At 36.9% G+C, this 21,099-nt stretch overlaps 6 protein-coding genes across 8 annotated transcripts; 1 reads left to right on the top strand and 5 right to left on the bottom strand.

The window, feature by feature from the left end:
- Positions 1-115: 115 nt before the first annotated feature.
- On the bottom strand, positions 116-9,981 carry LOC109864052 (homeodomain-only protein-like). Its single transcript, XM_020444869.1, has 3 exons — positions 9,873-9,981; positions 659-845; positions 116-548 (listed from the first exon to the last, which is right to left on the bottom strand). The coding sequence occupies exons 2-3, from the start codon at positions 836-838 to the stop codon at positions 477-479; spliced, it is 252 nt and encodes an 83-aa protein (XP_020300458.1). The 5' UTR covers positions 839-845; positions 9,873-9,981; the 3' UTR covers positions 116-476.
- LOC109864051 (cilia- and flagella-associated protein 61-like) lies at positions 2,133-4,147 on the bottom strand. The gene is made up of 8 exons (XM_020444868.1): positions 3,790-4,147; positions 3,541-3,710; positions 3,227-3,448; positions 2,999-3,103; positions 2,788-2,865; positions 2,575-2,691; positions 2,442-2,507; positions 2,133-2,351 (listed from the first exon to the last, which is right to left on the bottom strand). Exons 1-8 carry the CDS (start codon positions 4,130-4,132, stop codon positions 2,163-2,165), a joined length of 1,290 nt encoding a protein of 429 aa, XP_020300457.1. The 5' UTR covers positions 4,133-4,147; the 3' UTR covers positions 2,133-2,162.
- Positions 4,902-9,454, bottom strand: LOC109864050 (cilia- and flagella-associated protein 61-like). Its single transcript, XM_020444867.1, has 9 exons — positions 7,527-9,454; positions 7,293-7,427; positions 7,016-7,176; positions 6,775-6,901; positions 6,260-6,666; positions 5,954-6,171; positions 5,606-5,859; positions 5,289-5,505; positions 4,902-5,162 (listed from the first exon to the last, which is right to left on the bottom strand). The coding sequence occupies exons 1-9, from the start codon at positions 7,694-7,696 to the stop codon at positions 4,902-4,904; spliced, it is 1,950 nt and encodes a 649-aa protein (XP_020300456.1). The 5' UTR covers positions 7,697-9,454.
- A 1,275-nt stretch (positions 9,982-11,256) lies between the features above and the next one.
- On the bottom strand, positions 11,257-15,599 carry LOC109864031 (protein TRC8 homolog). Of its 3 annotated transcripts, XM_020444831.1 has the most exons (5): positions 15,416-15,599; positions 14,534-14,919; positions 13,732-14,093; positions 12,245-13,632; positions 11,257-11,959 (listed from the first exon to the last, which is right to left on the bottom strand). In XM_020444831.1, the coding sequence occupies exons 2-4, from the start codon at positions 14,796-14,798 to the stop codon at positions 12,253-12,255; spliced, it is 2,007 nt and encodes a 668-aa protein (XP_020300420.1). In that variant the 5' UTR covers positions 14,799-14,919; positions 15,416-15,599; the 3' UTR covers positions 11,257-11,959; positions 12,245-12,252. The 3 variants fall into 3 exon arrangements, with proteins under 3 accessions (XP_020300420.1, XP_020300419.1, XP_020300422.1); XM_020444830.1 differs by having other exon boundaries at positions 11,257-13,632; XM_020444833.1 differs by lacking the exon at positions 15,416-15,599 and adding an exon at positions 15,235-15,409 and having other exon boundaries at positions 11,257-13,632.
- Positions 15,600-16,478: 879 nt separating this feature from the next.
- Positions 16,479-17,913, bottom strand: LOC109864032 (transmembrane emp24 domain-containing protein eca). The gene is made up of 4 exons (XM_020444834.1): positions 17,506-17,913; positions 17,177-17,397; positions 16,953-17,099; positions 16,479-16,841 (listed from the first exon to the last, which is right to left on the bottom strand). The coding sequence occupies exons 1-4, from the start codon at positions 17,645-17,647 to the stop codon at positions 16,692-16,694; spliced, it is 660 nt and encodes a 219-aa protein (XP_020300423.1). The 5' UTR covers positions 17,648-17,913; the 3' UTR covers positions 16,479-16,691.
- A 707-nt stretch (positions 17,914-18,620) lies between these two features.
- Positions 18,621-21,008, top strand: LOC109864059 (RING finger protein 37). Its single transcript, XM_020444892.1, has 2 exons — positions 18,621-19,521; positions 19,669-21,008. The coding sequence occupies exons 1-2, from the start codon at positions 18,902-18,904 to the stop codon at positions 20,492-20,494; spliced, it is 1,446 nt and encodes a 481-aa protein (XP_020300481.1). The 5' UTR covers positions 18,621-18,901; the 3' UTR covers positions 20,495-21,008.
- Positions 21,009-21,099: the final 91 nt, after the last annotated feature.

The following is a 21,099-nucleotide window of genomic DNA, read 5'->3' as shown; positions in this document are numbered from 1 at the left end:
GACGCAAACAATGCGATACGCTTTATTCTTCCTAAAGTAGCCAAAACTCTCCCTTTCCTTTTAATTTCTTCCGGATCTTTTTTAACACTGTTTTTTTAAAAAAACAGTCGTAAAATGTTTCAAATTTTCTTCTGTATTAAGAAAAACCTTGAAATAACATTACAAGTACATTAAGAATTATATATATTTTAATTGCATAATTTAATAATTGTGTGTTCTCTGTCTTACTTAGCTACTTTGTATGTTCAGATAAGAGACTTTGTTATACATTTTAAAAATTTAATAAAATAAACTCTATATAACGCTCTACGTAACTTAACGAAACTTTCTCAGTATAACACCAATTTGAAGAACAAAACATAAAATATAATTCGCGCAATTTCAATCCGGTTATTACTGTACATAAACAGATCAACGTCAGTTTCAGGTACAAAGAATGGAGCTTGTCCAGCGGGAGCTCTTTAGAAAGCTTTCGATCAATGCAATCCCAGATTTCCGCCAAGTCCTTGTTCTTTTCGCCACTGAGCCAACCTGATAGCATACCATCCCTGGAACAAAAAATAATTCATTAAATTTTACATGCAATTTGCTTAATCATATTATGTTTAATATATTTGCTGCTCTTTTGTTACATTACTTTTGAAATACGTTTACTCACCTCAACGTCAGTCTCGGACAGACCTGTTTCAGCTGCGAGCAATACAATGTCCGCGGTATGAGGTGCTCTTGGCCATCTGTTGAACTGCTCTTGGAGAACAGCTTCCTGATCCACTGTCAAGCGGATCACTCGAATACCAGCTTGGCTGGCGGGATATCGCGAGGGGTAAGACTTCAGCATGTTTCTTCTGCAAAAAAAAGAAATTTTATTGAGAGTCATAAGCTAGTAAAACGAATCGATCAGACCGATCAAAGTGGATAATAATATATATGATGCATAATATCATATAAAAAAAAAGCACTTTGTATTTTAAATCACATTTTTATCTATTTTCTGCAATATTTTTGTTTGCTAGACACTTTGACAATACGATAATATCGTCTGTAAAAGTTTCCGCAGTAGATGATCAGCAATTGGAACGGTAAATAGTAATTACGGCGACAAAAGAGAAATGATTCATCGTTACAATGTCGCAAATATTCTCCTATATTGCCATTTAAAGCGACAACATTCTGTTCTATCATGAAACGCGTTTGCCAGATCAGCTCTTCTTACATAATGACACAGCAAAACAGCTACGAAAATAATTGGGCAATATGCTCACATCAAAATCATAAATTAACATGTATGAAAGTTTAAAGTATTTTATAATAACACTGTTTAATTTCAATTTCTTCAATTTAGATTTTTAATGTCTGTAAACAAGAAAAGATGTTCCTCGAGGAAAGAATTTCTTTGCGATGAATTAGAAATTGAAAAAAGTTTGCAAGAATCTCGATTATAAAGTAAGCGAGCCAGTTGCAAGAATAGCACGACATTGACCCAACGTCGGACACAATTTTGGACGCGTTTCAAAAGTATAGCGACATGACCGTCAAAATAAGCCAAAAGAACTGACTCATACATCGTGCGATAAACATAACATTATGGATTCAAGAAATAGATATGCAACAAGATCCGGACTTCAGACACGCAGGAAGCGAATCAATGTGATCTGGTACGTATTACGACTCTTATACAGTATCGATGTTTTTATTATGATTTCTTTGAGACATTCCGCTGTCAGATAAAACGTAGGCGACGCAGGCATTACAAATGCCTCGGTGTAGAATAACTTTGCGGAATGTTAAACTTGACCTACAGATCGAGTCGCGCCAAGTAAGTAGACACGTTGATCGAGGACGGACTTCGATATGATCGTGCGCGACTTTGATCTTAATTCACAAATGTTTGCCGAGGCGTGACTGTATTTACACAATCGTTGCGCGTAGATGTACAGCTTGTGCGTAAAAACAAATCTCGACATCACACATCTCGAGAAAAAAGTTCTTATATCATATCTCACTTCAACTAGTTTTCTCTGTGTATCTGTTACAAATTTGGCAACAAATATGCAAATCTTTGATTAAAATTTTATAAGAAGGTGTATAAATATTATATTTTCGATATTTTTCTTACACCTTATGAATTTCTTTATTGATATATAAATTAGTTAAAAAATGTTTTATTGCTCAAAATACAATGGACTCTCCTCAACGTTCATGTACATTTGGCGTTTCTTATACGGGGTATAGTACATTGGAAAATCGTCTTCCCAAAATATCAGAAAATTCAGGAGATTTCTCTCAAGTTCTTGACGATAAGTCGAGCTTGCGTACTTGAACTCGATGTAACGGCTATCTTCTTTAGATATCTGTACAAAAATTGAGCTCTTTCAATCGCGCGAAGCGTTTCAATCGCGAAATCTTTACTATAATGAAAACTCGTGAATAAAACCACTCACCGCTTTCCAATCGGACTTGATAAGAGCGTTTACGCAATTATTGACCAAGGAATCATCGTGAGTGTCCTACGTAGAAATAAATATAATAATCGCGTTGTGTACTGAGTGTTCAAATGCGAAAACGGCGTCTTACGTTCTGCGACAGTAGGATAGCTCGATTTTCGATGCGCAGATATTCGAATCGGTCGTGGAGAATCGCCGCGGCCCAAGGTTCGCGAAAGTACGCGTAAAAATCCGGAATACACGAGTTCTATACTCGAGTCAGAGAAAATCGGAAATTAGAAATGTCAATGCGCACAAGAAAATAAATATCGGAAAATGTCACTTCGTCATCAGAAGCGCTTACTCTAAAACGGAATCTCAGCTCGTTCAACATGCTCTCGTGTTTTCCGTGTAACGCGATCATATCGCGCACTCGGAATATCTGCAAGATTACGAAGTAAAAATTATATCTCCATAATTTTTTACATGACAAGACGGACGCGTATACTCGACACAAATTGCCTGGAATAATATAAATGTATCTCTTCTCTCGTTGAACAAAAAAAAACCGTTACCTTTCCACTGAAGCATGTAACAGTTTCCACGGAGTTCCATGTGTTCAATCGAATACGAAAATACCCAATTTCAGATTTACAAGAACCGGTTGCGAATATTTCACCCTGCGTGCATTGGAGATCATTAATGTGTACTTTTACACGCACATATGTCTTTTTGATGTAAATTTGCAATTTGTGAATAACGTTACTAGGGTTTCGCAATGTTTAACTACCGTTAAGACTCACATAAGAGTTGTCGCTAATCGTTATTCCGCGCCGTGGTTTCTTTCCAGGTTTGCGGACGTGCAAATAATAATAATTCCCTGGTAGAACGCAAGCGATCACAACGGGTGCACGGTACGCTGGAAGTGGTAGATGCACTTCTTTCTTCGACAAAGGGGAAAGTAAATCGGGAATTTGTTTGTCCTGTCGATCAGCGTCGATCATTCCGCGTAAAATTTGAGCGAGCTTCCGGGAAACATGTGCGCATACGAAACAGGTGAGAGAATAATTAATACTTGTAAGAAAACAGCGGTGTGTTTAATTGTAAATTTGCAAACTTTTTCGCCAATCTCCACGCTGTCGTAGTGCTCGTGGTGCCAGGAGTCGATGCGAAACCTTCTAGACCATTTCGTCACGGTACCGGCGGCAAAAATCGACGGATCGTTCGTACGGTGCTGCAGATCTATTACGAGCAGACCGTCGAAAACGAGACCGGCACGGCAAAACGCTGTGAGACGGTATAAATCTCGTGAGCGAGAACTCGAAATATCTTCGATTAAACGAGGTAACTTGTTTATGTTCTCCACCTGAAAACGCTTCCGAGTTGATCGTTTTTTCGTCGAAGTTAAAGAGAGCGTCGCAGTTCAATATTTTCGTCTCGTCTCGCTTTTTGATCGCAACGCTTTTTATCATCAACTTCCCATTGTCGTCACTTTTCAGAGTCCAATCGATCATGTTCCATTCGGAAAAAATTCGAACTCCGCTTCGTAAGATAGCGTTCGTCACTGCAATATCGACCTTTATCCAAGGCAAAAGCGAGAGACGAGCTCTTTTTAAACAACTGACCAGATAAATAACGCAAATGCTAAAGCGTACTTTTTCAAGCACATACTTCGTTATCGTAGAAGAAAACTTTGTCGTGTGCTTCATCAGGATTTAGATTCGACTCGATTAACGTGATCCATGAGGGTTTTACGCCGAACTCGATCAAACCGCCGAGTGTGCAGTAGCAATCGATATTGTGACCGTAAAAGAGTATTTCCTCTATTCGAGAGAATATTGTTATATAGAAAAATCATTTTTATCTATAATCTATTGTAAAATTCACTTGACTATAATATAACACTTGCTCTCCTCTTTTAGATTCTTTGTTAGACAGCGAATTTTTCTCAAACAGACAGAAGCTTCTGTATCGTCGTTTATTGTCAGGCAATTCCACGGTAATTTTTGATTATCTTCGTGCTTTTGCATTTGCGTTCTCGTTCTCTCTCGCAATTTCGGTTTCCGATACTGTAGACCGCATGTTAGAATCAAATAATCATAAGCGAGATTTCCCTGATTCATTACCGTGACGTATTTTTCTTTTCTGTGTGTTAAAATTCAACAGTTAAAGAAACCTCGGCGTTACAGTGTAACTCGAATAACCACCTGTTAATTGATGTCATAGTCCCGTAAATAGTATTAATCCAAGCTCTTGCAGCCACGCAACGACGATATTCCGAGCAGAATTTTCCTCTGAATGGAAGTAAACGTGTCTCCGCGCGACTCGGTTTATTATCGAACGGTATTCCATGCGGCGATATCAACGTGAGATTCGTAAAGTGCGCGTAACGCTGCCTTGATCTACAAAACTCGACATTGTTAATTACTAAAACGTGTAGTTACTTGGAGAGATAAACAATTAACCCTGAAAATTGCTTTACCGTAAAGCGAGATGTTCCGCGAAAGCGATTCCGCAGTCTGACGCACCGACGATAACGATTTTCGTATCGATATTGACACGAGGCATCGTTGCAAGTCTCGGAGATGTCACGAATAAGGAAAATCTATTATCATTTACTTCATCATTTATGTCGTTTCCGAAGGTATCGAGATGTTTCGGACTAATTGGAAACTCATATTCAGCTGATCCGCGAGGATTCACCGGAATCATACTGTCCAGGCAAGACGCGAGAGAAGTCTGTAAATGAAGTTTCGTAACTTTTAGTCTTCAACGTGAATTTTCATTTACAGTCAGTCGACGACGACGCGCGAAACCGTCTTTTTTTTATCGCAAACTCTGCGAATAAAATATTGTAACGCTCACCGATGTGCTCTCATCTTGATGATGAAGACGCGAGAAGATTACCGTTAATTCGCTCAGACGCGCGATCTCGCAGAAAAAAAAAGAATGATGAGTATAGAAAATCGGTGTAAGAACAAAATGCAAAAGACAACCGTAACCGTCGTGAGGAATATTCCGCACAGATACGTAATCTTCTATATGGTGATGACTTCTGATGCGATTTGCTTGTTTCTCAGCACTGTGAAAGATAGAGAAGAAAGAGGATACTTGAATTTTTTTTTTTTAGAAATCCGAATCTTTTCTAAAAGAGAGAAACTTCAATTCTCGATAACGAGTACCGCAATATAGCGAGCCCGAGTATCGTGTCGTTGCATTCGAAGATGAAGCAGTCGAAGTCGAGCTGCAGACGATCCGTCGCGTGATCGAAGTCGGTTAGGATTAGTTGCTTCGTCGATACAACGGACAAAAGTTCTTTCACGGCTTCTCGATCGCGCGCTTGAGCTCGACGACACTCGATCTTCTCGCGAAGAGCCGCTCGGTGCACGACGTACAACGACATCGGAAAATCTTTGTTGTATCTCAACGGTACACGCTAAAATAACAACACACATTTTTTATGAAAACTCGAATCGCAAGGTTTCTCATGAATTTCGAACGGTTTTGATGGATTGAGAAATATTGAAGACCGTGAAATATTGAAGATACTGATAGCACGGATGCGACGATGGGAGGAGAATCGCGCAATATTCCAAACACGGGAAGCAATCGAAAGCGGCCTCCAGGAAATCGTGGGACCAATGGGGTCTCGCTGGTTCGCGCATCGCTAAGATCTCCATGATAAAGGCGTTTGCTTCGCCGCGATACATCAAACGCCGCGGAATTACGTCGCCGATGCTCTTCTCGCCTTGAAAGTAATTATCATAAGTCTCTTAATTGTCTTAACAACGCTAACATAACATCGAATTGATCATCGAGCTCGATAAAACACCGACTTGTTACTTCACAGATTTGTTCGTCTTCAATCTCTTTCGTCGCTCGAGAAGATGCATTGTATTTCGCACTGCGATCGAATCGCGGCGTGTATTCCCGCGAAAAAACAGAGCGGAGAAGCTCCGTAATTACTTCGCTAACGCTGATTGTCGCGTCGTCGCTTTCGTGCGGCCTCCTCAGACCATTGTACGGCGTCAACTCGAAATTCTCGTTCAGCGTGTCGACGTCGATCTTGGAGGTGAGACACGCAACGCCTTGCGCGGTACCGTCAGCATCCTCGCCGACAATCAATTGACGACGGCCGTCCGGATAACGAATTATCTCGCTGACGTAATAGTCCCCGTATAACTCTTTCGATTGCGCCCTTTCACCGTTGATGATCTCTATCACGTCGTCGTTGTCCTCCTCTCTATCTTGTTGTGTTTTTCCATAGATATATTTATATGAAACTCATATAGTATATTTGCAAAAATGACACTTTTATAGCAAATATTTAGAAACGAATTGGCTCTCTCACACGACTTTCCGTATTCTCAACTTTGGACATAACCGATACCGATCGATCAGATACAGAAATTGCGGCGCGTCAGTATCCCGCGTGTTTTCAGGCAAGATCCTAGTCATCTCTCGCTCGAACACGTCCGCTGGAAAATTACACAGAGCTGCTACTACTTACTACTCTCCAGCGAACTACCTGACCGTTGCGTCGCTGCTTTGAAAAGGATCGGCGAGCGGATACAGATTGATAAGAAGGTCACCTGGCGTAACCCGAGGTGGTATCACGAGGATCACGTGCTGGCAATAGACAGTGATGTCGAAGACCGCGATCAACAACTCTTTGAGGAACTCGTCCGTGTAGCGCTCGTCCCACGCGAGAAAATGCACGAACTTCGTGTTTCTTTCTGTCACGGTGGAGATCCTTATCGAGAAAAACGTAAGTCGCGGTTTAAATTCGACGTTCACGAGATACGGAATCGTTTTATGCAAAAAACAAAACTCGTTAAGAGAAAGAAAGCGAGACGCGACAAGATTTACCCATAGAGCGTTTTTAACCAGGTCAACCAGTCGGATGTCGGGACGGACGAAACATTGGGATAATTGCAGAGACATATTCCCGAAATGATGTCGTATCTCTCGTTATGCTGGACCATCGAGAGGCAGGAAGTCTCGCTGCAAATTTCACGTAACGGTACATGAAAGAGCGCGAAGATGATGCGATTTATACTGCCGATATAATGCGAGCGGAAAGAAAACTCTTGCTGTAAGTACTAGACTCGTCCCACGTTTACGTCACCGAAGATTTCGTAAGTCGCCGGACGTATTAGACGATCCAAATGCACGAGATCCGAATGTTCGGCGCGACGATATCCCGAGATTTGCAGCTTCTTGCCACAAATCTGTCGAAAGTCTTCGTCCGATTCATTGCTACTTGTTGACATGTTGGAAATTGCAGATTCTGACAAATCTTAACCGTCAAATTGACTTGTACATCATGCGATTTTCATTTGCAATCGATTTCGCTGATTTTCGATTAGCTAAGGACACATTTTACTCAGCGATTATTGAAATGTGTGTAAATCTGATGGAAATATCGTTCATCTCTTCTCTCTATTTACTTCAATTTTTTCCGAGTCTGAAGTTACGAAATATGTGTAACAACACGCGAGAGCGTGGAGATTGATTTGGCAGCCGCCAACGCGCGCGCGTTATGAGAAACATGATTTTATGCGAGGAAACAATCAATCGGAATTACCGGGTGTTAACTGAACCGTGGGAAAGTTGAATTATACAGACTCAACTAACTTTAATGTCAGCAAAAGTCAGAGACTGCAATAACTGCTCAAACGATCTACGAATATAGAGTCACAAAATAAAAGTTTTATACTTATTTTTTTTTTTTTATATAGAAAATATACTTGGATTGATTTTTACAGACTGTTTGCTATTCTCGATTTGCCCAGAGTTTACTCATAATAAGTGTGATCGCAATAACGGAATAAATGATGCGTCAAACACCGACTCGGAGTGTTTCCGAAAGGAAGATGCGCGAGCTCTTCACGGAAGCTATTTACCCGCGCCGTATGTTATTAGATATGCATGTAATACGCCGCAAGTCTTCTCTTCGTGCACGTGCGCGCAGATAGGGTATATGTACGTCTGTAAAAGCGGCACGGCGACGTGACTATTACACGACGACACGCGGAAATCGGCAATATGACGAACAATCGCTACGGTTCGTTGCACTCTCGACTCTGTTGTTTTCATTCTAAATTGAACCGTTTGAATCGATACCGTTTTACGATCACGAGCTTCTTTTTTTTCTGTTTGTTTGTTTTCGCGCGAAAAAATTAAACCTCCATTATTTGAAAGTAATTTTCTTATTGCAAAGATCTATATGTATAATTGATACGTAAGTTTTCCGACAGTATGTTCCACGTAACAAACAACCGAGAGAGCGATAACGTAATCGCCAGTTAACTTCATTAGCAAGAAAGTCCGAAACGAAGACAGCCATCACGTCTACGACAGTGCAATGCTGTTGATTGTCCGCGCAGGAATCCTTTCATCCCTCGCTTCTAATTAGCCCCGGCGGAAAGATCTAGCGACTCTGATTACAGGCCGTGAGACAATCTCGCCGCGGAAGAAACCGCCGCATATATGAAGGCCTTGTGTAGAGCGCAACGCGACGCAATGCGCGACGAGGATGCTTTTATTAATAACTCCCGCGCGAAATAAAACGCGGAAGAGAGCGTAAGACTGTCACCCGTCGGAGTTTTCGTTAAAAAACGCTGATTTGTAAATGTCATCATCGTGGTAATCAAGTGAGATTCAATAAAGGACCTTTTATTATTACGTTTATAAGTTCCCAGTAGTAAAACAGAGATTTTGATCTTTACTCGAATTGTTTCCGTCGGTTATAATCCAAGTTGTAATTTTAACGGTGCGAAAACTACGCTCCGTAGATTAGCGCGTTTATTCTTACATAAATGTCGATAGCGTTGCAATGCATAGCGAACGCATTCGCTCTCGCCTCGTTGCGTACGCACTATGGAAAAAAAAGCCCTTCTCGCACATATCCATCGGTAAGAAAGGCCTTCTCCATCGTCGTTTTACTCTCCCCACTTTTATCAGTACAATGATAGATGCATATGGAGCAGCGTTGTGCTTTATTCAGACGATGGGAGTCAATCGCGCGCGACTTTTGCGATAACACAAAAAAATCTGCTTAGATCCTATCTCATCTTTCTTTTATTTATTTCTCGTTATTATATTGTAATAAAAATTGAATCACAAAGATACATGAAACAAAGGAACACTTGTTTGGTTCATTTAAATCAAAATAGCTTTTCAAAGCAAAAATCTTTTTCTCAAGACGCAAATACATCGAATCGTCACTTGCGTAACGATGTATTCTTATCAGTTATTTAACGGATGCTAATATTTGCTGATTTCTAGAATATTTTGCAAAACGCTTGGATCACGCGTTGAAACAACAAACAGGTGGAAATGAGCGTTTGGCCAAACTTATACATAAATCACGAGATACAAATAATGTGTACGGTTATTGCCGAATGCGATCTACGATCTAATGACGGTGGATTAGAAGTAGCTTACTTGTAGCCTCGGAATAGAAGAACAGAGAACGTATAGAAGATCCGTGTCCAACGACGGTACGCACGCGACTGACTTTCTGCGGGGAACGAGCGCTAAACACTGCGTAATATAAAATACAAAACCGAGTGGGAGGCGAAACTGTTTTCTATCTATGGATGTAAATAGTTTGAAGGTATTAAAGACAAATTCCAAATGCGCAAATGGATCGTGTTCAACAATCTCGGTATTCCTCTTTACGAAAATACAACTTTCTTGATATTCAGGATTTGTTTAAGTATACAAAATCGTATAGAAAATTGTACGCATGTATGTAAATGGTATGTTTCGCTTTTCAACGATGTAAATTCTTAATAAAAATATACTCGGACCAGTGGCTAATAGGACAATAAAGTTATCCGTCCTTGACCCGGTATACATATATTCTTCACTGTCGCGTGAGTTATCGAGTAGAAGTGGATTCGTACGAAAAGTCTTTTTAACGAAGAATTGCAGTAATTTCAAACAATAATTTTTCTTGCTCTTGACATTATCCGAGACGGGAACTTGAAATTGCCAGGAACTTTAAAGAGAAGGGAGAACAAAAACTGAAAAGTCTTAATGTTTAAAAATATAATGTTTATTCTCAACATACTCTAAACACATAACTATAAATTTATATAAATTTCTTATTAAACACTGATTATATATATCTATAACAAATATGTGTCAACATAATAAATTAAACATGAACCATACCTCGCGAGATACAAAAGAATTAATAATATAAAAATATAATATTAGTTTAACATAATGTTAAATATAATAGAAGATTTTTAAATTTCTATAAATATATATTTGTTATACTACTTCTATCTGATTGCACATGTATATAACGATTTTCTGAAAACTTGAAAATTTCGAATTCTCACAAATAAAAAAGAAATAAATTATTAAAATAAAACATTCAAAATAAAAGTGTAAGAACTCACTCATTAAATAAATATATATATATCTTTTCTATAATTTATCTACATATTTATCATATACATTTTAATTTACAGGGTGGTTCAGAGATTTTGTTTGTTATGATTCTTTGAATAAAAGTGTTTCAGTTTTCCCATATGTGCAAACCATAAAAAACAAATTCAATTGTCATTATCATTACATGTGACAACACTCCGAATGTTAGCCACCCTGTATATTAAACCACAATTCATTCGAAACATTAAACCTAAAGAAACAAATCATCTTGATTTTCACTTGATATTTCTTCATTAAATAAAACGTAAACAGGAATTTTTTAAATTACTGATTATTATCAATTGCACTCGATGTGCATTAAAAACAAATTGTCGTTTATTTACGTTACATATATTTAGAAAAAACAAAACACAAAGCTAATGTTCTCAGTTTCAAAAATAATTTGCTCCAGTCTCTTCAGTTTATATTATATCATATTTATGTATGTATATAGTATAATGATATCTCGTGCAGTTTCTCTATGATCTAACGAAAAAAACTATTTATTATGTGATAGAAAAATAAAATTTTCTTTGTACCCTTTCACTGACTTTTGAAGCAAACTATGCTACGATATAAACAGAAAATTTATAACAGCGCGATCAATGCTGTGAGCGTATAGCTTTTTACATAAAAATAGCTAGAAAAAAGCATGTATGCAAAATATGTTAAAAGGCTTGTCTTACAGTAATGAGGAAATCATTTAGATTAATTATATCAAACAACTTTAGTTGATCAAATGCCATTAATGCGTGACCAAATTTACGTATAAACGTTTATGAACACTCATATTTTACGAACAAATTAATTTATCAAATATTCAGCAGTGAAAAGGTTAAAAGTCTTAGTAACATAGAAATCAGTAAAAAAAATTATAGTTTAAACATATATGTGTGTGTTTTGTGGAAGCACATGGCATACACGGAAGCGAAATATTATTAGAGACTATGATTCTGTCTATGTATACAATGCGATTATAACGTAATAATTATCCAAAAATACATTTAGCTATAGATATCAGTTATTGAATCGGTCAAAGGGTCGTTGATACGCCAAGTACTTTTTACAATATGATCGTGATCTTTGTTCTAAAAATAATTATGTCTATATAGATTTTCGAAATTTAAACAAACGATTTTAAGTTCTTTCGTAATAATTATTATATTATTTTATATATAAGTTCATAAAGAGTGATTCACACATAAAGAGCAAAGTGTGTTTGAGCGAGATTCCGATCATCGATACTTTATGAGAAACTGGTTTTGTTATCATTTACTTTATTAATTACTTTATTTTAATTGTTACCATTTACTTTATTAAGTATCTTGTTTTATTTATATTATATCACACAATATATATGGAAAACTACGTACATGTTATTTCACCTTTGTGCATTACGTGGCCTGGACGATGGACTTTGATTGTTTTGAACATTCGAATTTTGTTCGGCTTGCACGATTACGTTATCTTCAATGTTCTGTCTGTTTTCCTCTGGATTGCCGGAGTCTCTATTTTGCACGTTTTCCACTTTGTATAGTATGTCGTGACAAAGGGGACATCGGTCTTGAACGTATAGCCACTTCCGCAAACATACGCCATGAAAATAATGATTGCACTTAGTGATTTTGGCGTTCTGCATTTCTTGATAGCAAATCGCACAAACATCGTCCAGCATCGCGAGCTGCTCGGCTTTCGCTTCTGGTAAAGAGTTGATCTTGTTCACAGCCGTTCTGCGCTTAATAAACACACTCCATCCGGCTTTGGCCTCGCACCAAATGTTGAAGTAGGCATGTATGCACATCATCATAGCACGAATCGCTCCCCCGGATTCGAAGACTAGTATCCAAAAACCGTTGAAAAATAATATAATGCCGAAAGCGAATTCCACTGTATTACCGAATGATTTTATGATGTACACGCAATCGTCAAATTGCTCCCAGAACCCGGTTCTGTACGCGTCAATCAGAAATAGCGAATAAATTGCCAGTGAGACTAGTACTTTGACTATTACTTCAATACTGAAGACTGATACAGCCAATAGCCACGTGCTCACTGTGAAATGCGACCACAGAAACGTCAATAACGACACTGGAAAGATAATCAGAAACGCGCAGACTGCCAACGCCCGCAAATGTCTATGCAGAACCGGGTTGTGAGAAGCGCTGAGTGACATTAAGAGTGGATTTACTATGTTGTGCACAAAGTGCAAAATTGCTGTGAATAATAAGCAGAAATTACGGCAGAGCCGTACCAAACGTTTTTGGTTATCAAGACTCGTGAGCCCTGTTTGCAAAGCGAGAATGTAGAATAATATGGCGGACACAGTGCCTATACTTTTCTCATCTTCGTCTTCCGTCAGCAGTATCCATTGGAAGAAACAACCGATATAATGACAAATAAACGAGATTATACTAGTCATGCCAAGGACGGCCGTTAAAGTTTCACAGCCATTTACCAACAGCATTTTGATCATGACATAATAATTGAATGTGTCTTCGCCGTAGTCATCGCTGAGAATTTGTCTGACTTGATCTATCACGCGCAGTATCCAAAATGTACGAAGCACGGACGGTACATTTAAACGCATCCATTCTGTTTCCGCGAGAGCGGACACACCGTAATTGATTATGAAATTACGTTTATGTTGATAACCTATGTAGATTGTTTTCAGCATAGAGACACCGTTATACCAGATGATGAATTTACATACACCCAGTGGAATCATTGTCGCGCACACTGGCGCATGATGCAGATATTGTACCTAGAAAATATTTTTTTTTTACATTATTATTAACAAAGCACACATTTTTATATTTTTTATAAAAATAACTTATTTAGCTTATATTTTGTGAGTTCTTACCGGTAAAGGAAGAATACTCAACATAGATGGTGACATGAAGCTCATCACAAGAAGCTTCTGAATTAAAGAATGTCTCGGAGCAAGATGAATGTAGCAAAACATACTAGCTAGCAGAAGTTGAAATATGTAGTTCTGAATAATCAGAAGTCCTGGACCGTTATATAGAAGTTCTGATAGATTCAGACTTAATGCATTGTCAAGAACGCTGGATTCATGAACATTCATGTAAGCTATAATCGCTTTTATCATACTGACATTTGACCAATATGAGACAAATATCAGTCCCACAGATATCAGATATTGATATATAATTATTAAATGTTGAGTACACAACATAAACATGTATAAGGCTGCGATGCATCCTGAAAGATAGTAAATATAAGAAAAATATAAGATGCAATAAAAAAATGTTCTTTTAATATTATAAATATATTAAAGAACCAACAAACTTTGTATTTTATCATTTTTGAATTAAAAAAATTATCTTATCAGATATTATTATTATTATTATTTTTATCAGATAGTCAAAGATAAAAAATATAAAGACAAAATATGACACATATAAGAAACTCTACTATAAGATATATGCAACCATATATTTTTTGTTTCTAAAAAACATCACCCAAACTATTTTCACATGATAAAGCACAAAAATTACTTTGCATACAAATATAAGTTGCCTCTTTATTAAGAAACCAATGACCCATATGCATTAACCTATACAATAGGATATGTATCTTTGCATATTTCTTAGTTATACAGTTTAGAGTAAATATTGTAAAAATCAAATGATTTTACTCACCTAAACAACAACATACAATTTTACATGAGATTATCAAATAATATTTGTAAGGAATATCAGTAAAGAATAATTCTTTCATCAGAAAATCATCATAGTCTATTGCAATTGATGAAATAGGATAGCCAATGTTTAGTTTTGACATATAATCATCATTAACAGATATCCCGAGAGAAATTTTGAGTAACTCATCAATTATAAATAAAGGTGGCACTCTCATTATAATATCGACAAAAGTGAGAACTTTGTCTCGTATTGAAATCTCCATTTTACTGATGTTGCTCCACAAAATATTTTCAAGGAAGACACGTTGTTAAGTTGTTATGCACGTCTTAATATTGTACATGGAAGAGACCATGCTACAGTATGGAAAGATACAAAGATTTCACCTATGACAGATAAATAAAAATCTATATTATTCAGCAGTTGTTTACTGACGACGCGCTTTAAAAAAAAATGAAAAAATGCTTAATAATCATGTGAATAGCAATACAATAATAACAAGCTTAATAAATATTTTCCTAACTTATTACAATATAAATTTTGATGACGTATTGTGCGGTAGATGTAAAAGAAAATTGCTACATTTTTCTAGTTAAATATAGTCATGATTCGTACATGATAAATTATAATCGGAGCAAATGGAATGTATAAATAATTCTGACAGAAATCATAACCTCTCACAGCAATTGAAATCGAAATACCTCCGGTACGACGAAGAATAACGAATTATTCGAGAAAGATTTTAACGTCTAGTCTATTTTTTAACGGTGCATAAATTTCTGACAAAAATTTGACAATCAAATATGTTTTTTGAAGATTCACCAAAAAAATGTCAACACGAGAAAAGTCAATAACGCGCGAACAACAAACGAAATAACTCACCAGTGTCAAAACATCGATGATGAAATCTGATTTTAAATGTCATATTTCAATCCAATAACATGTATTACTTAACCGCGATGACTCGACGAATAACAACGACCAACTCCGAAATGTACCTTAGTACGTGTAAACTCGTATCGCGAACGTATCTCATCATTCACCTTTTACGCAAGACAATCTAAATTGTAGTGTAATTTATTTATTACCGTTAAATTTTCGAATATTAACTTCGATTTTATTTTTCCTCTTCCACTCGAGATACCGACGACTAACGGCTTACATAATGTTTTCGACTTTCACAGCCGTTTACCAAACAACCGAGTTTTCGCTTCAAAGTCACGACTGTTTTTCCTATCCGTATAACCGGCACACTTCCAGAGAACAAAGCCGGACAACAGAGACAAACCAAAGATACCGAAGCCAAGGACACCTTGTTCCCCGCTCGACACGACAGACAGCTCACGACTCGACAATGACTAGTGTAAATTCAATAAATTATCTCGACACTCCAATTCCAATGCACTAGATCACATAAATCTTTATTACAATAAAATACTTGTTTATGTTACAAATCAGCTGCTCGGTTCGCACGGGCGATACGACCGGCTTCTTATTATATAAGGTTTCGACGCACGGCACGACTGCTCCTTAGCGACCATCTCCTCTGCGAGTTACGCTCGGAGTTCCTCTTCGCCTCGAGCACGAGCACGCTCGCTCCTCGGCTTCTCGAATCCTCGTCCGGCCACGTGCCTTTCGCGTGCACACGGTCTCTCGCAAAAACCACCGCCAACAACGCGTCAACCACAGCCACCCGGTATGTGGCGCCGCGTATCGAATAATCTTACAGTAGTATGTCAGGTTGTTTTTGTACGCATGCGCGTTGTACGTGACCTCGGAAGAAAATTTCTACGTGCAAAAAAAAAATTCTATGTACTTGTATGATTGCCACAAACGCTTTCAACGCGCAGTGTCATTTTCTAAAACGTATAATGTATGAGCGGGAAAAGAAAAAGAGAGAATACTTATAGAATAATATAAATTATTTTTACATTGTTATTGTATATGCCATATGGCGTACAATATATATAATTACAAGGACTTTATTATATAGTATAGTAAATATATGTAGTATGTTCATACAAATATGTGAGCCACACTAAATGTGTAACGTAAATTGCTTATGATGACAAACTACAAGTGAAATATAGACATGTAAACATGAGTGTTTTGCGTTGAAAGTATCATATTTTACAACATAATTAACAATTAATCATAATTAAACCAATTTCTTAGCTTCAAAGAAGCTCTTCAGATGTTTTATTTGCCAGGCACCCATAATCAGGACAACCACGGTTTGTGTCAGAGACCACCAGAACACACGGCGACTGGTACTTTCTGATGTTTGCCTGAAACGTTCTTCCCGATACTGAAAAATAAATAAATTATAAATGTACATTTTACACGTACGATACTTCTCACTATGTTTTCTCCATATTATATATGTAAATTGTTTTATAAATAAACTTTGCTCTCTTACTCTCTGATAATTTTGTTCTTTGGTTATTTGACCAACTTGATCTAGGAGTTGGCGTATTCTAAGCTGAAGTTCTGATAATTTTTCCCTTTGTGCCACATTGGCATAATCAATGGCATGTTCTCCTACTTGAATGTCTAGATGTACTCTCTGTAAGTAGAAACTTTTCTTACTTTTTTCTGCTAACTCTCAAAAGCTTGGTTTCATAGAATACATATATGTTTTACCAATTGGGTACCACTGAACCATGAGGTACTATTAGAGTACAGGCAAATAATATGTTCTCCTGGTGTATGCGAAGTGAAAGAAAATCGACCTTCTGCGCTGTAGACTCGAGAAAGTACTGGTTTTTCATCAGGATCTTTTACCTCAACATGCATGCCAATACCGTGAGTACTTGGCATGAAACCACCGCTTCTTGGATCATAGAGTTCTACTTTATAATTGACTGCAAAATTACAAATAGTACTTTTTGTAATGAGTTATTCCTCTTTTAATTACTTAAGCTTTTATTCTACGAGAGAGATAATTTAGATAATTTCACATTAGATCTTACCCAAAACGGTGGTATCATCAGGAATTTCCTCGATAAAACATTTTCGCTCCGTCTCGCCGATATGAAAATACAAACCGGTCCCAAACTCAAAAATGCACAGAAGAACAATAAGAATACTTCCGTGTTTTAACATATTTTGCATAATAATTTTAGTACCAGTTAGCGAGAGAAAAGATTATAAACTATGAATAAACATGCGCACACATGCCAGGTGGTGTTGTATGAGACACACACGTCAGCTTCGAGCACGGCGAAAACAATTAGGTAGAGAAACGTCAGCTCGAAGTATCGATCTTTTCGATAGTGATAGTTATCGATAATACTTCGTTAAGATGCAGTCGAGTTATGATGAGAAATCAACCAATCACGGTGAGATGATTTTGTAAAATCCAATAATTTATAAGCGATTTTTGGCGATTGTATGGTACATATACCAAAGTGTACCAAACTATAATTTGAAGTCACTCGAACTATGGTTTGGTACACTTTGGTATATGTACCATACGATCGTCAAAAATCGTCTTAAGGTACTTTTCATACAGCAGCACGCTGCGGCAGCAAAACGTCACGTGACTCAAATTTTCTAGGACTGCTTCCGCTAGGTATATTTGCTGCTCTTACCTAACTCTCATTCGATGCCATTCTTTGTTGTTGATGGAATTATATAGTTATTGCATAAGTATCAACAATAAAATTTTCCCGGTTTGCTGCTTGTTGTTCGTTTGAACTTCGCAGAGAAGTGAAGCCATCACACATAAAATTACTTAAGACCGTAAGACGTGGCCGTAAAAAAATTGACCAATCAGAATAGGTGCGTTCAAATAACTCAACAGTTGCACAACGGTTGAGAGATAATCACTTTTGATTGGATCATACTTTTGGAATCGCAGCAAATTTTGAAGAATAGTCCTATCATAAGTGATGATCTCTCAACCGTTGAGTTGTCTGAACGCACCCAATGTATACTATGTCGTAATCACTTTTGGACGTAAATTTCTGATTGGTCAATTTTCTTACGGCTACGTTTTACTATCTTAAGTAATTTTATGTGTGATGGCTTTAACCAGTGCAGAGATGCCAGTTTTGAGACACTTGCAGCATGCAGCAGCAAGTGGAGGAGATGCGCACAACATCAGCAAGTATTTACTCGCTACTTTGTGCGCATCCCTTCCACCGTTTCACCGCCACAGCATGCTGTAAGCGTCTGAACTATGGCCGTAACAGTCGTACGTACGTAGAAGATAGTTTTGAGTAATTTTTTGTGTGGTCTTACATCAGTTTACCTTCGGAGAACAATTTAATCCCAGACTGGCATATGTTTTTCACGCGAAGGAGCAAAGCACCACACTAGCAAAGAAGAGGGAAGTACTTTTAAATTGTTACAAAACTCACAAAAATGTATTTAAACTTTTGTGATTCTCGTTTATGCTCGAATATTCGGAGCGATACTATTTGTACAGACGGATATGAAGTTACCAATTTGATAACGGATCCTGAAAAAGGATTCTTGGCTTATTCAACAATTAAACCGCCAGTTCATATAGAAATCACTTTCGAGTGTAGTGTGCGTATAAGTCACATACTGATTTGGCCATCTGTTGGATCGCAGAAGTCGTCGGGCTTCATACTTTCCACCAAAACCAGCAATACCATTTACGAGCGATATACTCCCATAGCTAACGCGATGTTGACACCTCATGACAAAGGAGTGTTGTTTTATCTGCGTAGTACTAAACCCAATACAATCTCCACACCACCAAATTTCGTGAAACATATCATGAAAGCACGATCTGAACCACGTCTACCGACTTCAGTCATGTCTGCTCGAGTTTTACGAATAACTATTACAAAGACTGAAAAATCGGTGCCAGCTTTGAGAAAGGTGGAAGTGTGGGGAAGAGTATCGCCTATCTGCGGACCGGATGTTCTAGAAAAAGTTAGGACTTTATTAAATGCATTGCCACCACATGATAAACATCAAACTGTTCCTGCTCCTGAAAACGTCGTGGAAAAACAGTAAGTTATAATTGTATATAAGTAATTGTGCACACAGAATTGTTTCACTAATTTTTTTATTAAATAATTTGTATATAATTAATATATTAAATTATAACTGTTGCTCTGATATTTAAAACAAAATATTTTTTGCATCTTTATATATAGGCAGGAAAATCAAAGTGATCAAGAAATTAAAAAACAGTTTGAAATACCTAAAGATTTCTTGGATCCTATTACATGGGAAATAATGACTCAGCCTGTTTTACTGCCTAGTGGAAATGTGATAGATGAAAGCACATTAGAAAAATTTGAACAAAATGAAAATATTTGGGGGAGAGCAGTGTCAGATCCCTTTACTGGTATTCCATTTGACAACATCAATCCAATCTTACTGCCTGTTTTAAAATCAAGGATTGATAAATTTCTGTTAGAAAATAGCGATAAGGATGAAATAAAAAAGATGCCAAGAGTTCTAGGTCATAGTAATACTTCGATTATGACACGAAGACTGAGAATAATACCAAAGTGTTTGCAAAACAATAAGCGCATAAAGAGAACTGTTAAACATGCTACATTAGATGCATGCAAGCAAGAGATTGATAATAATAATGATTCACAACAAACAAAAAGATTTTGTCATCAGTTACCAGCAGTTGTAACAAGACAGTCTCCACTGAAACAATCAAATTTTATTGTAACAAAACCAAAAAGTCACGTACAATCATCATCAATCGATATTAATGATAATTTGTTAAATGACAATTCAAACAAACTTTTGTTGAACAACGAAGTCAAGTTAATTACAGAAAACGTAGATTCGATTGCTACAAGCGAAAGGTGTGAATGCTGTGAAAATTGTATTCTTTATAAACTACCATGCAGACATAAGATATGTAGAAAACAATTATTGTCTGCTGTCTATAAACAGTGTACATTATGTGGACTTCCTTACAAATCAAACGAAGTTGAACGAATTCATACGTATATGTAGCGAAATATAAATTACTCATCTAGGTAGGTAAATTTTAACAAGTATGAGTTTGTTCAACTCTGATTTGAAGGCTTTAAAAAGTCTTTAAGAAAGCTTTTATAACTCTATAACTATGCAAGTGCTGTCACTGCATTTTCTTTTATCAGGGTTTTAATATAAGTATTTTTTTTTCTTATTATCATAAATAATTGAAACAAAATGGACACGGGATCAAACCTCGTGTCTTGTTCGAAAATTCGAGTTTTTCACTCTATCTAAAGGCCCAATAGTTTTTCAACCGATAAACATGGTTGAAAAATACAGTTTTGGGGAAAAACTCTCAAGATCTTAATAGAATTGAAACATATGATTTTTTATGGAGAATTTGTTATTTAACATTTCTTCAGTTTTAAGAACTTATTTGCATGCTTTTAAGTTTGATTTGGTAAAAATATTATATGAGATATGATGTATACGAGGAGTTATGTCATTTGGGCCATTTGATGAAATGGACAATTTGCTGGATACACTTATAAAAAAATTTATTACTTTCTATTTTTTTATATATATATATATATACAAATATGACATATATTATAGAATCATTCATAAATAAAGTATATGTC

The sequence above is a fragment of the Pseudomyrmex gracilis genome, unplaced genomic scaffold (assembly GCF_002006095.1).
Source record: "Pseudomyrmex gracilis isolate BER0280 unplaced genomic scaffold, ASM200609v1 scaffold_16, whole genome shotgun sequence".
Classification (NCBI taxonomy): Eukaryota; Metazoa; Arthropoda; class Insecta; order Hymenoptera; family Formicidae; genus Pseudomyrmex; species Pseudomyrmex gracilis.
Note: the sequence above shows the minus strand (reverse complement) of the source record. Positions and strands in the feature narration are given on the sequence as shown.

Coding starts and splice junctions, on each gene's coding strand:
- LOC109864050 (XM_020444867.1), bottom strand. CDS start 7,696: ATGTCAACAAGTAGCAATGAATCGGACGAAGACTTTCGACAGATTTGT. Junction 7,177..7,292: donor TGGTTAAAAACGCTCTATGG/GTAAATCTTGTC, acceptor TTTCTCGATAAG/GATCTCCACCGTGACAGAAA. Junction 5,506..5,605: donor CTCGGGCTCGCTATATTGCG/GTACTCGTTATC, acceptor TATCTTTCACAG/TGCTGAGAAACAAGCAAATC.
- LOC109864059 (XM_020444892.1), top strand. CDS start 18,902: ATGTATTTAAACTTTTGTGATTCTCGTTTATGCTCGAATATTCGGAGC. Junction 19,522..19,668: donor GAAAACGTCGTGGAAAAACA/GTAAGTTATAAT, acceptor CTTTATATATAG/GCAGGAAAATCAAAGTGATC.
- LOC109864031 (XM_020444830.1), bottom strand. CDS start 14,798: ATGGAGATTTCAATACGAGACAAAGTTCTCACTTTTGTCGATATTATA. Junction 14,094..14,533: donor AATTGTATGTTGTTGTTTAG/GTGAGTAAAATC, acceptor ACTATCTTTCAG/GATGCATCGCAGCCTTATAC. Junction 13,633..13,731: donor TGAGTATTCTTCCTTTACCG/GTAAGAACTCAC, acceptor AATATTTTCTAG/GTACAATATCTGCATCATGC.
- LOC109864032 (XM_020444834.1), bottom strand. CDS start 17,647: ATGCAAAATATGTTAAAACACGGAAGTATTCTTATTGTTCTTCTGTGC. Junction 17,398..17,505: donor TGATGATACCACCGTTTTGG/GTAAGATCTAAT, acceptor GTAATTTTGCAG/TCAATTATAAAGTAGAACTC. Junction 16,842..16,952: donor AAGAACAAAATTATCAGAGA/GTAAGAGAGCAA, acceptor TTTATTTTTCAG/TATCGGGAAGAACGTTTCAG.
- LOC109864051 (XM_020444868.1), bottom strand. CDS start 4,132: ATGAAGCACACGACAAAGTTTTCTTCTACGATAACGAAGTATGTGCTT. Junction 2,692..2,787: donor AGCTGAGATTCCGTTTTAGA/GTAAGCGCTTCT, acceptor ACTCGAGTATAG/AACTCGTGTATTCCGGATTT. Junction 2,352..2,441: donor TCAAGTCCGATTGGAAAGCG/GTGAGTGGTTTT, acceptor ATTTTTGTACAG/ATATCTAAAGAAGATAGCCG.
- LOC109864052 (XM_020444869.1), bottom strand. CDS start 838: ATGCTGAAGTCTTACCCCTCGCGATATCCCGCCAGCCAAGCTGGTATT. Junction 549..658: donor TGTCCGAGACTGACGTTGAG/GTGAGTAAACGT, acceptor TTTTTGTTCCAG/GGATGGTATGCTATCAGGTT.